This window comes from Varanus komodoensis, unplaced genomic scaffold (assembly GCF_004798865.1).
Source record: "Varanus komodoensis strain SLA01 unplaced genomic scaffold, ASM479886v1 scaffold4, whole genome shotgun sequence".
In the NCBI taxonomy this organism is placed as follows: Eukaryota; Metazoa; Chordata; class Lepidosauria; order Squamata; family Varanidae; genus Varanus; species Varanus komodoensis.
The window spans coordinates 21,526,499-21,541,714 of record NW_025335941.1 but is presented as its reverse complement, the minus strand read 5'-3'; the positions used below and the strand labels follow the sequence as shown (position 1 = coordinate 21,541,714).

At 38.8% G+C, this 15,216-nt stretch overlaps 1 protein-coding gene across 3 annotated transcripts in view; it reads right to left on the bottom strand.

Moving 5' to 3' along the window:
- Positions 1–1,449: 1,449 nt before the first annotated feature.
- The window catches only part of SAMSN1 (SAM domain, SH3 domain and nuclear localization signals 1), a 67,233-nt gene continuing 53,466 nt past the window's right edge, over positions 1,450–15,216 (bottom strand). For all 3 annotated transcript variants that reach the window (XM_044442197.1, XM_044442198.1, XM_044442199.1), the window contains 2 exons: positions 12,861–13,011; positions 1,450–4,386 (listed from right to left, as the gene is read on the bottom strand). In XM_044442197.1, the coding sequence (XP_044298132.1) occupies positions 4,187–4,386; positions 12,861–13,011 (351 nt within the window). In that variant the 3' untranslated portion in view covers positions 1,450–4,186. The remainder of the gene's footprint in view (positions 4,387–12,860; positions 13,012–15,216) is intronic.

Below are 15,216 nucleotides of genomic sequence, written 5' to 3'. Positions count from 1 at the left end.
ACCAGAAGACATTAACAGGCAGGAAATGTATTTGATCTTACACTTAATCACAGCGGCGAGGATTGCATTTGTTCAATATTGGAAAAGTGAGGAGCTACCCACCAATGGATTGATTTTAAGAAAGATTTTGGACTACGCAGAAATGGATAGACTGACTTTATCATTGAAGGAGAAAGAAGACACTGACTTCTATCAAACTTGGGATTTTTTTCTATAATTGGCTGGAGAAACGGGACTTGGTGTAAATTTAGAGATGTTTTTCAAGTTATAAACTGATTTAAATTTGACTAAAGAATGTTAAAAATATGTAGTAGGGGGTTGACTCAGTAAATCCAATGTATGCGATGTCTGATGTTTTTAGTAGTAGTTTAAAATTTTAATAAAACTTAAAAAAAAAGAAGAAGGCTCTCCTCTCCTCTCCTGAGGCTGAGCAGAACAGAGATTATCCCTATTCGTTCCAGTTCCATCAGAGAGGGATTGTTGGGCAGCCCCTTTTGACCAGGATCAGGAGCAGAGAACCTCTAACAGCTGCCTGTAGGTGCTGCTTGGGTACTTTTGGGCAGCTGCCATCCCTGGTCCCCTCTCCACTCCCCTCAGAGAATGGAGGTATCCTCTAGGATACCAGTGGGAGGACTGAGGTGGGAAGAGGCGCCTCAGGGCTCCCGTTGTGCCTGATCATTTGTTGGATGGGGGTCGGTGGGGGGGCAGGTTAACTTTAACCCAGTGGTGGCTTGTAAGCCTGGGGCTTACAGTTTCATGTGAGCTTGTTCAGTGAGAATTTATAGTGAGAATCTTCCAATTCACTTGATCCTGATGGAGCCTGGGATCTTTTACGAGGCAGAGCATTTGTACTTTACATCTATGCTTATCAGAGGAACCCTCTGGAACAAACAGTCCAGTTCAGGATTTGTTCAGGTTACTTCAATCTAGTTCAAGAGTTTGCTTATTTTCATTCAGTTTGCTGTGCCCATCAGGTGCCTAGGCTGACTCCAGTCTCAAGACATGAAGTGGTAAGATTCCATGAATGAGCAAAATTTTGGGAGAAAATTTCTCGCTTTCACACTACCAAGAAATGCTAACAGCAAAGATGCTCTTTATAGCTTTTAGGTATGTGCCATCTTCTTCGGCAGACAGTTGAATAACCTTTGACTGGATAATAGAAAAGCCTAATTAATTACATGGTTGCTTTCTAAAAACAATTGCATCACTAATAGCCACATTGGAATGTTGGCGGCTTCTCACATTATGAAAACCATAAATGTGAGTATACTAGTGAACTGGAAAATGTGGCTTTCCATAATTCTTAGGGACATCTTGAGACTCTGAACAGCCACACACACACATAACAAGGGTTGCTTACTCTTGCATGGCTTCCTGGCGCACTAGAAATGCAACCATGTTTACACAGGAAAACTTATATCATGAGAAATGACATGCCAGTTTCTATTGTTCTCAGATACAATTTATTTATTGATTTATTTGTACCCTGCTTTTCAAATGGCACTCAGGGAATGAGCAAAGGGGCATTAAAAAGCACACATTATAATTAAATTAGTTTAAACATGTATTCATTCATTCATTCATTACATTTTTATACAACTCAGCAGTCAAACCTCTCTGGAAAGCTCACAACAATTCAAATCCATTAACATCAAGAGTATTTACTGTGCATTGAAGTATATATTATCATTAGGACAAAACATTGCACTATTTTAAAAGAAAATTGTAGTAGGGATTTCTTTGTTTCTTGAAATTCTAATATGAGATATAACTTAGAGCAAAGGAAAGTTCAGATGAGCTCAAATAAAGGCTCTGCATTATTTCTTAATGGTAAACTGAAAGGTGTTTTATGGTGTTATAATCTCCTTTGGCAAAATTTCACAAGGAAGCACATTTTTCTTAACTGTAAGTACTAGTCCTGCATCCACACTCAAATGCATAGCATGACACTTATACACATGTAACCAACCAAATATATGGGAGAAATCCACAGCGGATTAAAATGGGTTTGGGTTTCAGGTGTTCAGGAGGTCCATAGCAACACTGAAGCTGCTGTGGGGGCAGCACATCTGACCCTCACTATGTAGGGATATGGGGATTTGATTATATCAAAGGGTACCAAGATATCACAGATCATCGAGGAAGGTGCCTTGTGCTGATTTGCCCATCTAGCTGGTTGTCGTCTATGTACACTGAAAGCCAAGCTGCATATAGCCCAGGGTTATTTTTAATTTACTCTATGGACTGGGAGCAGGGCAACAAAGGTAACAAACTCTTCTTTGATATGATTTTCCCCCTGGGGTGAGTGGGTGGAAATCCTACTCTACCAGCAGGTATAAATAATAAAAAGATAAGCCTGAGCTACATTCGATGCCATTAGAGAAGCATGTAGTTTGGCTCTGGCAGTATCTGTCCAGGGTTTTGGATAGCAGTCCTTCTGATTCATAATTGGAGATGCTACTTGGGATTAAACCTGAGACCTTCCACATGTAAAGGATAAGTTCTACCAATGAATTACAGTCCTGATCTGTCTGATTTGTTCTAGTAAATATTGTGAATAGCTTGTCCCATCCTGTGTCACACTTTTTTTTAAATTTAAACTTCATTTTCTGATTAATTTTTAGCCTAGAGGTTAGAGCCTCAATCAAATATTAACTGTATCATGGTGTCCTTTATGAGTTTAAAATTACTTGGTACATTACTGCAGTGATGTACAGACATTTTCCTTATGCTACGGCGGTAAAATTTGGAAGGTTATTCCAGAATTGATGTCTATTCAGATCAGTCCTTTCTTCCATCTTGATGGTCACTTGCTCAGAAAGAAAGACATCTGTATGAGACAGCAACTGTATGAAAAGGACCTGCACGTGACTTTAGCAATGCAGTTCCAGACTGCCGATATTATGGTAAAAACACAGGGCCACCATGAAAGCATACAGAAATGTCAGAACCCTCCAGATTCTGGCAATTTCACTGGCAGGACTGGGGTATCTGAAGCCCAGAATGGATACTGGAGTTTGGTGCAGGAAGAGGTCTTGGACAGACTTCCAGTTAAAAAGTCTGGGCTCCTTACATAGTTCATCCTACTTTGCTAAAATATTTTGCTTGGCAGCTTCTAAAGTGCAATGAAATTATTTCCTTTTTGAAAACTCAGGATATATATTGCAAGTATTAAGTTAGTGAAAAGATATGGGTTGCTATTTTACACAATAAATAGATTCTGCAAAATATTTAATATAATTTAGTGCTACCATACAAACTCTCGCATTAAGAATAACATGTACTCAGTGATACTGGTTTATTTTCCATGGGAATATTTTAAAGAATAAAATGGAAAAATGCTCTTGTGATATATGTACTGATGTTACAGTTTACTGAAGGATAAACAATGTTTAAACTCCTTTTGTATAAACCTTTAGTTCATTGTTCTGTAATAAATAGATATTTTTGGACATCTATCTTCATATCACACCTGTTAATGTTTTGCAAAAAAATCAACAAAGAAAATAATTTCTTGCTAGTAACTCTCCTTCCACATTCTTTGCAAAGAAAACAATAAGAGGAATAAAGAAACCCTGTATAAAAATGAACAACTTGCATAAAGAATTCAGAATACAAAACCCACTGTGATTGTAAGTAGTTGATATATATGAATATTCCTTTACTTTCTGATAGCATAAATCTTTTAAGGAATATTAGAGCTAGCTCTGTGCATTCCATTAATTAAATTAGGCCCAGAAAAATTCATACTAGAATATTTGGCTGGCTACATTTTAATTGCAGTAGTATTTTTGTCAGAAAAAGGAATACTTTAAGGTTTCCTTAGATGAAAAGGACAGGATATCTAGCCTTTAATTTGCAAAATTAAAATTATGTACACTATTTACAGTAGTTAGAATTTTTGGTGAACAATCGTTCTGATAGGAAAGTAATTTACTATACAGATAATGTATAAAAATGAAATTACCTTGTCTTTAGGAAAATTACAAATAACACAAATTATTCAAGAGGTGCCTATATTTTCTTGTAAACTTAAAAAAAAATCAGATGGCTTATTCAATCTCAAGAGTGATTGATAACATACGTTATGGTCCATTATTGCATGCTCATGCTACTAGGTAAGTTCAGTGCTTTTGTTGAAGCTGGAACTTCAGTGTTAACCTTCCTGCTTATAATGCAAACAAATTCAGTTTGATTCAGTTATAGCGATCATCTGTATCATGCCAGACAGGTTTTCTGTATCTGGCTCTTCTTTGCTGTTATCTGAATTTTCTGCTGAGACATAACAGCCAGAGTCTCTTGGACAGTCATTTAGCTGTGACTTGTTAAAGCCCAGGTCAGGGCTTAAGGTCTGCAACACTTGCTCTGTTTCCTGGTCTGGTTCATCTGCAAAATTGAAACAATATGTTACGAACTGCCTTTGAGTAAGGGATTGCTAGTTATGTGGTTGCTTTTAGCGAAAGGGGTACATTACAAATCATTTGTATCATAAAGAGACACTGTTGGGTACCAGTCAGAACTGGAGAGCTCTGGACTGAAAGCACATTTCAGCCATTTAGGTTGTCATTTCTCAGCCTAACTTATCTCACATAAGGTGAGTTGTTTATATTTATTAATAGGCTGCCTTTCAGGGCCATCTGCTCACAAAGTGGCATACATGAAAGATACATAGACGAAACCCACTGGCCACTTTGAGTCAGTCCCACCCTCTCAACCTAATCTACTTCACAGGGTTGTTGTTGTGAGGATAAAATGGAGAGGAGAACCTTGTAAGCTGCCTTGCATTCCTTGCTAGAAGAAGAAAAGTGGGATATAAATGCGTAATAATGATAAGATAATTGGATCCTTTAGCATTGTAAAGTTAAATGAAACTATAAGGTTTCCAATAAATGAAATAAACAGCTTAGAACCACATAAAGCCAACTGTGCAAGAACAATCTCAGAGAAAGGTGGCCTAGAAGAGATAATTTTAAGGCCACTGAAAAAGCCAAGCACAATTCATTCAGAAGGGAATTCCACCACTGAGTAAGGAATATCTCCTGTGCCTTGCCAGCTGAATTGATCTTAGAGGAAGGAATCTTGGCGATGGCTTCAAAGCTATAATCCTTTAAATCACTTGGTCCCAAACCATTTAGGACTTTAAACAACTGCATTTTCAGTTGGTTACAGAGACATACAGGTATTTTGTGCAACTGGTACAAATTTACTGTTGCATGTTTTGCTTTTCTCTTGTGAAGGTGAAATGAGAACAGAAATGATAGAGAAAAGATAATGTAAATTATAAAAGCATTTAATTACTACATTGTGCCATAGAATCCTAATACAACAAGGAAAACTGCAATTTCAAAATGCATTGCCTGCATTTTCCCCAAAGCTGAAAACTTTGGCCCAGGTGTCAGGGTTGTATTCACAGGTCCTCCTCTCAGAGCATTGGCAACAGCACCCAGCATCTACTGATAGGAGGGGGGAACCGAGGGTTGGTTTATTTCAGAAATACTATCTGATTTCAGTTCGTGTCTTTCATATTTGCTTTTCAAGATGAATATGTGCAACTATCAGTTGTACTATACTAATAATCTGATCAGAAGTCATCTTTGATTACGTTACAATATCATATAACAGTGTATTATCACATTCAGTTATTGTTTTGCATTTTATCTTTGCGAAGGAAAAAAACATCTTTAAAGCCATATTTGTAGTGGCTTTAGTGGAATTCTGAGATTGGTACCATACAAAGGCCCAATATGGACTGCTACCTTATCAATTGACAAGGCTTTCTACCACATTCTTGGCTTGCTTTTTTATAGTAATGCCTTTATGATATGTTTTATCCCCCGCCATTCTTTCTAATGTGAGGAAGAGGCTAAGGGACAAGAAAAAACTATGATCAAGACTCTGCACCTTTGCTATTTGGTAGACTGGATGTCTGTATGTGACCTAAAGAGCCCTGCTCCAAAAGTTTTGCTTTGGATGAAGCTGTGCAGCTAAAGTCATCATCAGGCCCATTTGGAAGAAACCACTCTCTATCAAACTAAAGGAAATGCCATTACTGTAGCTCCTATGCCCCCCCACCCCAAGCTTATTAAGCAGAGGTAGAAATAAGTGGTTTGCTCCAAGTGGGATATAAATAACCTACCAAGGTGCAGGTAACAAAGGGCATGTGCTGTTGGCCAAAGAGCATGTGCTGTTGGCAGAGAGTGCACCAGGTATGCCTCAGGCCACTGCTGGGACTCCAATAATGCAGGGACCTCAACACATCAAACACATGAGACTAATTTCAAAAGCAGCAGGTTTGCTTTCTGACGTCAAATGCAAGTTTTGATTTGAAGCATTTTACCACTAAAAGCAGATGTTGGTTCTAATCTGTAAAATATTAGTCAAAGGCACCGCTACAGAAATAGATTTTTAAAGGCTACTATTAAATGTTGCAGGATCAGCGGAACACACTATCTTATCAACTACTAAAGAATAGCAGTTTCATAAAAGATAAATAGCTTTCAGTCACAGTTGTCTAAGATAGGGTTTGCAGTGTCTACGATATGCATCATTTTGACATGTATATTCTGATACTACTTTGGTTTGTAGGATTAAGCTACGGTTACTGAAGAAATATAAGGCTGATGCATGTTCTTTGACAACAGCTGTGTTATAAATATTCATTATCTGCATTTTGCCCTTTTTTGCCCTTGGAACTTGTTTCCCCAAATGTACAGGTGTCTAGCAGCGTATAATAAAAGATATGACAATATCTTTCTGTTCATAAAGAAATGTGCAGTTCAAGGACCTTTGTTTTGAAAATACTTCTTTTGACTTGTTGCATGTATGTATCCAGCTTCATTTGACTTTTGTGAAGCTCTGTAAATGTCCCACTGGTGGAAATTCAGGTCAAGTTAAAGCCTATCTCCACAATCCAAAGAGGTATATGATACAGCCCTGCTAGGTATACAGTTGGGAGATGGTAGGATTAAATGTGGTGCCCCGTTAAAAATTTACAAAAAGAGAAAAGTTCTAGAACAAACTTCATTCCATTCTAGTTCAGATGTGCCATCCTTCTCTGGCAGTCTGTAGTGTTACGAGTCTGTAGTGTGTGTAGTATCGCTTTAGTTACTATTTCATGAGATATTTCAGGGGTTGCACATGGGAACTGTACAGGTTGTAATTTGAAAAGATAAGGGCTCTATTACCAAAAACATAGATAATTATCATGAAAACCAGGGATGTTGCTCTAGTTTAGGAATTATTAACTTCTCTATTCTTGTGGGGGGAAAGGGAAGGCATCTTAATTTTCCAGATCCTAATTTTAGTACTGAAACTTCATTTTACTACACAATTATTTTACTGGAAATTGAGCTCTTAAGAAAGAGTAGGCATTTTCCTAATAATGAGAATACCTCAGCGTTTTTTTCAGATGGTGTGTGATTATTAGCTCTAGGTATGTGGGAACTCCAAAAAATCTCTCTGAAGAGGCAGTGTTGTAATGCTCCTAGCATTACAAATCTAAACTCGATTATATAATAGCCTACTGAAGGTACTCCACAGCAGAAGATAACCCAATTCTGCTACTAACAGGAAGCTAGTTGCTATAAAGTTCTAATGAAATCAATGGAATGAGCTAGCAGGGGTAACTTTGGTCTCAGAAATTTCAGTATGATGAAAAGAAATAACATGGTCAGGATCAGAGCTGTTGCTCAGGCATCCTGAGCAAATGAAAATGACTTGGAGAATAGTTTTGGTGACAAGGTGAGGCTGTTTAGAACTCAGGGTTTCAAGACAGTCCAAAGCAAATTCTTCTTCAAACTCTATTGGGAGAAGGAGCTTTGAGTTTCTTTAGCTTGTTGATTATATATTATTAAAAGAAGCTCAATTAGATTTAATATATGGAAGAGTACCCAGTGGATTTTGAGCTCTTTAAATATTATGGGATTTCATGCAAGAACAAAAAGATCTGTCTTTTTAAATATTGACAGTATAATAACTATTGTTGTTATTGCTCATGTAAATGAAGGTCAACTGTCTAAACTTCTGGATACTGAGAAAATTCAGATGCCATATTTGGTCCACACATGAATCACCTCAAGCTTCAGTAGGAGAGCTGAAGTACCGCAGAAGTTTCTTTAAGAAAAACAAGCTTAAATTCAAAATAAACCACTGGGATTTTTTTATGCAGTCTCAACAAAAGAACATTTCTATATCTAGGTAATGCCTAGTCTTGTATTTTGGGTATTTCACTATAATTTCTTTAAGTAACTAGATTCTCTTGTACAATTGGGTAATTATGCTTCTCACTTCTAAGCAGTACAGATAATCAATTTTAATTAGGAAATCGTTTATAGTAAGCAGAGACATGCCTATTTAAGAAAAAAAAATATTGACCTTGGAAAGTTGATTTCAGATGCAATATTTAGTTACAACAATGATGTCCTGCTTTTTCAACCCAATTTTCCACTTGGGTTGACTTAAGCACAGAGGTTGCATCAAGGTCATGCTGAATTAGTTACTCTGCTGAGCGTTAACCCCAGGATCACATTGGCTCCTATTCTTTCCTTATAATTACTTGACTGAATGACCTATTATATCCCACTGCATATTTTGACTGAGTTTTCTTATCTTTTGCATTACTGATACACATTGGAGAAAAACATTACTGTCCCACAGTAAACAGAAAAGATCTATTTGCCATTGAGACACACAAATGACAAATATGTTATTTAAATATTCCTTATACTCGTGCATTACACTAAATGCACAATGTCTACTCGGGAGCTTTTTAAAGACTATAGGTCAAACACTTAATGTATTACATGTGCATATGTTTGACATATATACTACACTTTCCCCTCTTTCCCTCTGCTGAGTACAAGCACCATAGCCATTCTGCAATTCAATGGCAGTCTGGCTATTATATGATTAAGTAAGATTCTTTCCATAGCTGGAAGAATGGATACAACTCCACTGACTTGTTAAGAGTTGAGAATCATAAGGTGTCAGTTGCAGGAAATTTAGAAATAGAAACTCAGGTCAGGAAACAAGTTAGACTCATTCTTTTCAGTCTCAGAGCTTGGATGTAATTATTCCACATTAACATCCCAATATAGCTGACTACACTTGGAGATTAATCAGTAATATGGTCTTGGGACGTATAAGAAACTCAGCCAGTTACTTCCCACAGAAATGACTGGACAATGCTCTGCAAATATCTGTAGGCATACACTCAAGGCCTCATGTGTATAAATCAACTCTCAACTATGCTCTTTAGTGTGCAGTCCTAGAATCATAAAATAGTACAGTTGGAAGGAACCAATAAGGCCATCAGGTCCAACTTCCTGGTCAATGTAGAAGGGCTCCACCTTAATGGATAGGATACCTATGCATACGTAGACAAAAAAGGCCTTACAACTCCCAGCATGTCTCAGCTTTGCCGATATATACTTGACTGCTTCCTTTAGGTTGAAATCCTGTACCTGAGAGTAACTACTATCAAAATCAATGGGGTTATTTCTAAATGGACATGGATTAGCTTTCCTGTGAAACCATGGATACTATAATCAGTGTGTATGTGTATGTGTGTGCGTGTGTGATGTTTTCTTCTTTCAGTCTATATTAATACCTTGACTGTCAATGCATGCAAATGATAACATGTGAATGGTCATACAAGTACCTATTTTCTTTCCAGCACAAACATTAGCCATAATGTTATGTCCCTGTTTCAGTTAATTGAAAGCAAGTAATAGTAATGAAAACAGGTAGCCTTTGTATAGTGCTTTCAAGCTAATAAAGCCTTTTACATGCATTGTCTAGCTGTAATCCTTCTGCAGCCCTGTGAGGTAAGTCACTGGGCTCTAGTTCAACTTTTCAGCCTAGTGGCTGAACACCAGCTTCTGCTTGGCAGGCAGCAGAACCAGCTTCCAAACAACTTTATTTTCCCTGAGTAGGCCAACTGTAGAATGGTTTTACTTTACTTTACTTTACTTTACTTTACTTTACTTTACTTTACTTTACTTTACTTTACTTTACTGGTGAGAGAGCACGAAAGGGTGTCAGTACGTCCCAAGCTGCCTCCCATTTCATGCAGCCTGAGCAGCCTTGGTGATATTCCCCTTGGAGTGAAGTTACTGATGCTGAACACCAGGTCAGTTAACTGAAAAACAACCATCACCCAACACTTGATGCTTGATGAGTGTGCCAGCCGGGTCAGTGTCATGAAGACCAGATTGGGAGCAAAATTATCCCAGCTTTGTAGCTCAAGATTCTCTGTGTTGCAGGAGGCAAGGCCTAGGGGCTCAGGGGGCAAAATCTATCATGCTTTTATCACCTTCTTGCCCCATCTTGCCATCACCCAGTTTTGCATATGTATACCTTAAAGTGGCTGTTTGGTTGTTCAGGATATACCTATCCAGCTGCTCAACAGCCTCTTTTTGAACTAGCTGGGTACTCTCTGGGGTTTTCTTAGAGTTTGTCTGTTGGAAGATTTCAATATACACACAGAGGTCAACTTGTTAAGAGTATCTCAGGACTTCATGGCTTCCATGGCAACCATGGGTCTGTCCTGATTTTTATCTGGCCCCACTCATTCAGCATGGCACACTTTGGATCTGGTTTCTGCACTGGTTGTCACCAGATAGACCTTACAGGAGGTAACACAGCCGGGGGGCCTCTAATGATGATTGCAAAAGCTGAGCACATATACTTGGAAGAAGGTGTTCTTTCAGGCATCCCATTCCCAAATTGTTTAGTGTCTTATAGGTTAACACTAAAATTGGTCCAGTACCAATGGCCAGTGCAATTCTTTCAACAATGCTGTTAATTGGCAGTGGCTCTCTGTACCACACAGCTTAAATTCATTGCTGTATTCTCCACTAAACCCAAGGAAGCTACATCCAAGTTCTCAATTACTGTCTGATGTTAGAAAAGGTCTGGACTGAAAATTGAAATAGAAATTCAAACAAATTGAAAATTGATCCAGACAAGAGAGATGTGCTTCTGGACAGCTTGGGCAAATTGGAATCAGCCTGTGCGAGGTAAAATACACTCTCTGAAATCTTAGGCTTTTGGTTTGGATGTATTCCTGATCCTGAATTTGGCTGTTGAAGTTTCAGCAGAGGGTAAGAGTGCATTTGTATAAACTAGCTAAGATTATTATGTTAACACATCTCTTCCTAAATATGTGATTTGGCTGTGGTCCCTCATGCCTTAGTTACATTATATTTGGACTGCTGTAACACTCTGTACTTGGGGCTGCCTTTGAAATCTTTTCAGAAACTTCAGCTGGTTCAGAATGTTGTAGCCAGACTATTTGCCAGGGTTGGTTACAGAAAGCATGCCACTCCCCAGTTATGGCAGCTTCTGGACAAAATTGCAAGTGCTTGTTATGACCTATACATTCCTTTAAGGCTTTGGACCAACCACCTGCCTTCTTCCATAGGACCCTGCCTCAGTTTTATGATCACTGTGGAACTCCTTTGAGTCCCACCAGCATCTAATGCATATTTAGTGGTGAGATACAAAGTCTTTTTAAAAGAGGGCCTTTTCTGTGGCTATTCCCAGGCCCTGAAATAACCTGCTCAGAAAGGCTAGTCTGCTCACCTCTCTGCTTTTCTTTAACAGGTAGGCAAAGGCATTTTTGTTCAGCAAGGCCTTTGACATGTTATCCGGTCAGTTGCTGAGAGGATGTCTACTATCAGTTTTGCCCTCAATGTTCATAAGACCCCAAAGTCAGAGGCTCATAAGCATCTAGTGCAGACCAGGAGGAACAGTGGAGATGATCTCTGTCTCCCTTCATATCCTGCTCTGCATTTTAGCTAGGTTTTGGCTTTTGAGCTGAGGTTCTTCAGAGGAGGATGGAAGAAGTTTGTAGTGCTGCCAGGATAGTCTGTATCCTGGCGACCCCAGTCTCTTCCTCTCCCTGCCCCTGGAATTACCCCTGTACCTCCTATCTGAAGTCAAGCTCCCAACCTTGGAGAACCAGCCAGTGTGGTTCTCTCCATGCCAAATGTTGGGTGTAGGCAGGGGGACTGGAGTGCAGATTCCTAGCTCTGATCTCAGATCTGGCAATCTGAATTATCCTATTATCCTCTAAGTATCATTGAGGGGCTACAGGATCACTCTTTTAGCCAATTGGGTGCTCTTTCCTTTTTTATTGTTGTGTTTTAATTGAATTTCAATGTGTTTTATATTATATTTAAATTAAGATTTTATTTTCAATCTGTATTTTAGCATTGTTGTTAGCCATTTGAGTGCCATTTTTTGGTGGAAAGAGAGGATGTAAAATAAATAAAATGCCCATGCAGCAATAGCCCAAAGAAGCTCTTTTCTGCTTATTACTGAAAATATTTTTAAAAATGTACTGTCTGATAGTGCCTGAACCAGAGCAGTATGAGTCAGAATGATGTGTGGCCATATAATTTCACTTATCTATTTCCTTGTCTCAGAATGTAGGAGATGATGTAGACATGGATTGTTTTTCATCTGCTTCTTCAGTTAGCTTTTGCAGAATCTTGGCTCTTTCCTCCCCTGAAGGCATTTGTTCAGTGTGTCACCAGGCACAATTATATTCAATGAAAGATTTGCCATTGATGCCAGTGACAGGTGGAATTCACCAATAATTTATTCATATTGTAATTTACACACTATTAAATGAAGAACTTCCTTGATGAGCTTTTAGGGTAGTAAGGAAATATTAGAAAAAAAATAAATGTTGTTACATTTTTGGTCCTTTTTAATGAGGTTGAATTAGACTATGCAATGTACTGATTGTTGTATTCTGCAGCACACCCACAGAGGTGTATCAGATTTATTGTCACTAGCAATTTATTTTTAACTTAAAACGTCAATGAAATAATTAGTTGAAGCTTAGCACATACTTTGATAGTCCTGGAGGTTCTCAATAGCAGAAAGCAACCGTATTCTGTCCTCTGGGTCTTCGATATTAAGTTCAATTAAATGACTCTCTTTTAGACCTTTCAGATCTTCTAGTTGTTCATAGCCATTTAGCAAGAGGGTTGATGAATAATCCTGAAAAGAAAATACATTTCTATTGTTATAATGCATTTGTAAAGCATTTTTACATTCAGAACCTTTTTGAAGGCATTGCTTTGTTGGAGAGAAAAACCAGTGAGATCCTGGAGCTCTGATACTACTAGATCTTCAGTAATTCATTGGGAATATTTACAAAGATCAAAATGTTATAGCTTTTAAAACAGGATTTTTGACTGGGCTAAGCAGGTTTCTTTAACAGGGCCATATGCAGATTTCATAGCTGTTTATGTTCCTACCAAAAAAGCCTTCTTTTAACCCTTTAAAAAACCCAGGAAGAACTTACTTGGACATTGACCAAACAAGGCTTAACATTACAGGTAGTCAGAGTTGTACACTTATGCAACTCCAGTCTACCAAATGTAAAAAAGGAAAATAAATAGGTAAAATATTGGCAACACTACTGGCACAAAAAAAAGTGGTGATCCAATGACAGCCACCTGGGCACTTTCAAGGGACTGTCACTGGCTGTCCCGTCAGAGCTTGCAAGAAGGAATATCTAGAATGGAGATATTAACTCTAAGCCTGACTTAATCTGAATCCAGCCCCAAATATGGTTCTTTCACTACCTTAATTAATATTTTATTATTGTGCATAGTCAGGAGCTCCTTCATGGATCACTGCCTTGTCGTGGCGAAGGGGCTTGCGTAGTTCAATGAAGCTATGAGCTATGCTGTGCAGGGCCACCCAAGATGGACAGGTCAAAGCAGAGAGCTCTGACAACACGTGATCCACTGGAGAAGGAAATGGCAACCCACTCCAGGTTCTTTGCCATGAAAGCCCCATGGACAGTACCAAAAGGCAAAAAGTTATGATGCTGGAAGATGAGCCCCTCAGGTTGGAAGGTGTCCAATGTGCTACTGGGGAAGAGCAGAGGGCTAGTACTAGTAGTGCCAGAAAGAATGAAGCGACTGGGTCAAAGCCGAAAGGACACTCAGTTGCTGATGTATCTGGTGGTGAAAGGAGAGTCCGATGCTGCAAAGATCTATACTCCATAGGAACCTGAAATGTAAGATCCATGAATCAAGGCAAGATGGATGTGGTCAAACAAGAGATGACAAGACTGAACATTGACATCTTAGGAATCAGTGAACTAAAATGGACAGGAATGGGTGAATTTAATTCAGATGACCATCAGGTATACTACTGCGGACAAGAATCCCTCAGAGGAAATGGAGTAGCCTTCATAGTCAATAAAAGAGTAGGAAAAGCAGTACTGGGATACAATCATCTCTGTTCAAATCCAAGGCAAACCATTCAACATCACAATAGTCCAAGTCTATGCCCCAACCACTGGTGCTGAAGAGGCTGACGTTGACCAGTTCTGTGAAGGCCTACAACACCTTCTAGAATTAACACCAAAAAATGATGTCCTTATCATCATGGGGGATTGGAATGCTAAAGTAGGAAGCCAAGAGATAACTGGAATAACAAGCAAGTTTGGCTTTGGAGTACAAAATGAAGCAGGGCACAGGCTGGTAGAATTTTGTCAAGAGACTACGATGATCATAGCAAACAACCCAACAACTTTTCCAACAACCCAAGAGACGACTCTACACATGGACATCACCAAACAGTCAACACAGAAATCAGATTGACTACCAATTGAATGCAGAATTCCAGAAAATAGCTAGAAGAGATAAGAATGCCTTCTTAAATGAACAGTGCAAAGAAATAGAAGAAAACAATAGAATAGGGAGACCAGAGATTTCTTCAAGAAAATTCGAGATATGAAGGGAACGTTTCATGCAAAGATGGGCATGATAAAGGACCAAAATGGCAGGAACCTAACAGAGGCAGAAGAGATTAAGAAGAGGTGGCAAGATTACACAGAAAAGCTATACAACAAAGAGCTTAACGTCCCTGATAACCACGATGGGGTGGTCACTGACCTCGAGCCAGATATCCTGGAATGTGAAGTCAAATGGGCCTTAGGAAGTCTGAGCAACAACAAAGCTAGTGGAGGTGACAGCATTCTAGCTGAGCTATTCAAAATCCTAAAAGACGATGCAGTAAAAGTGCTACACTCAATATGCCAGCAAATTTGGAAAACTCAGCAGTGGCCACAGGATTGGAAAAGGTCAGTTTACATTCCCATCCCAAAGAAGGGCAATGCCAAAGAATGTTCAAACTACCACACCATTGCACTCATTTCACATGCTAGCATAACTTTGCTAGCATGTG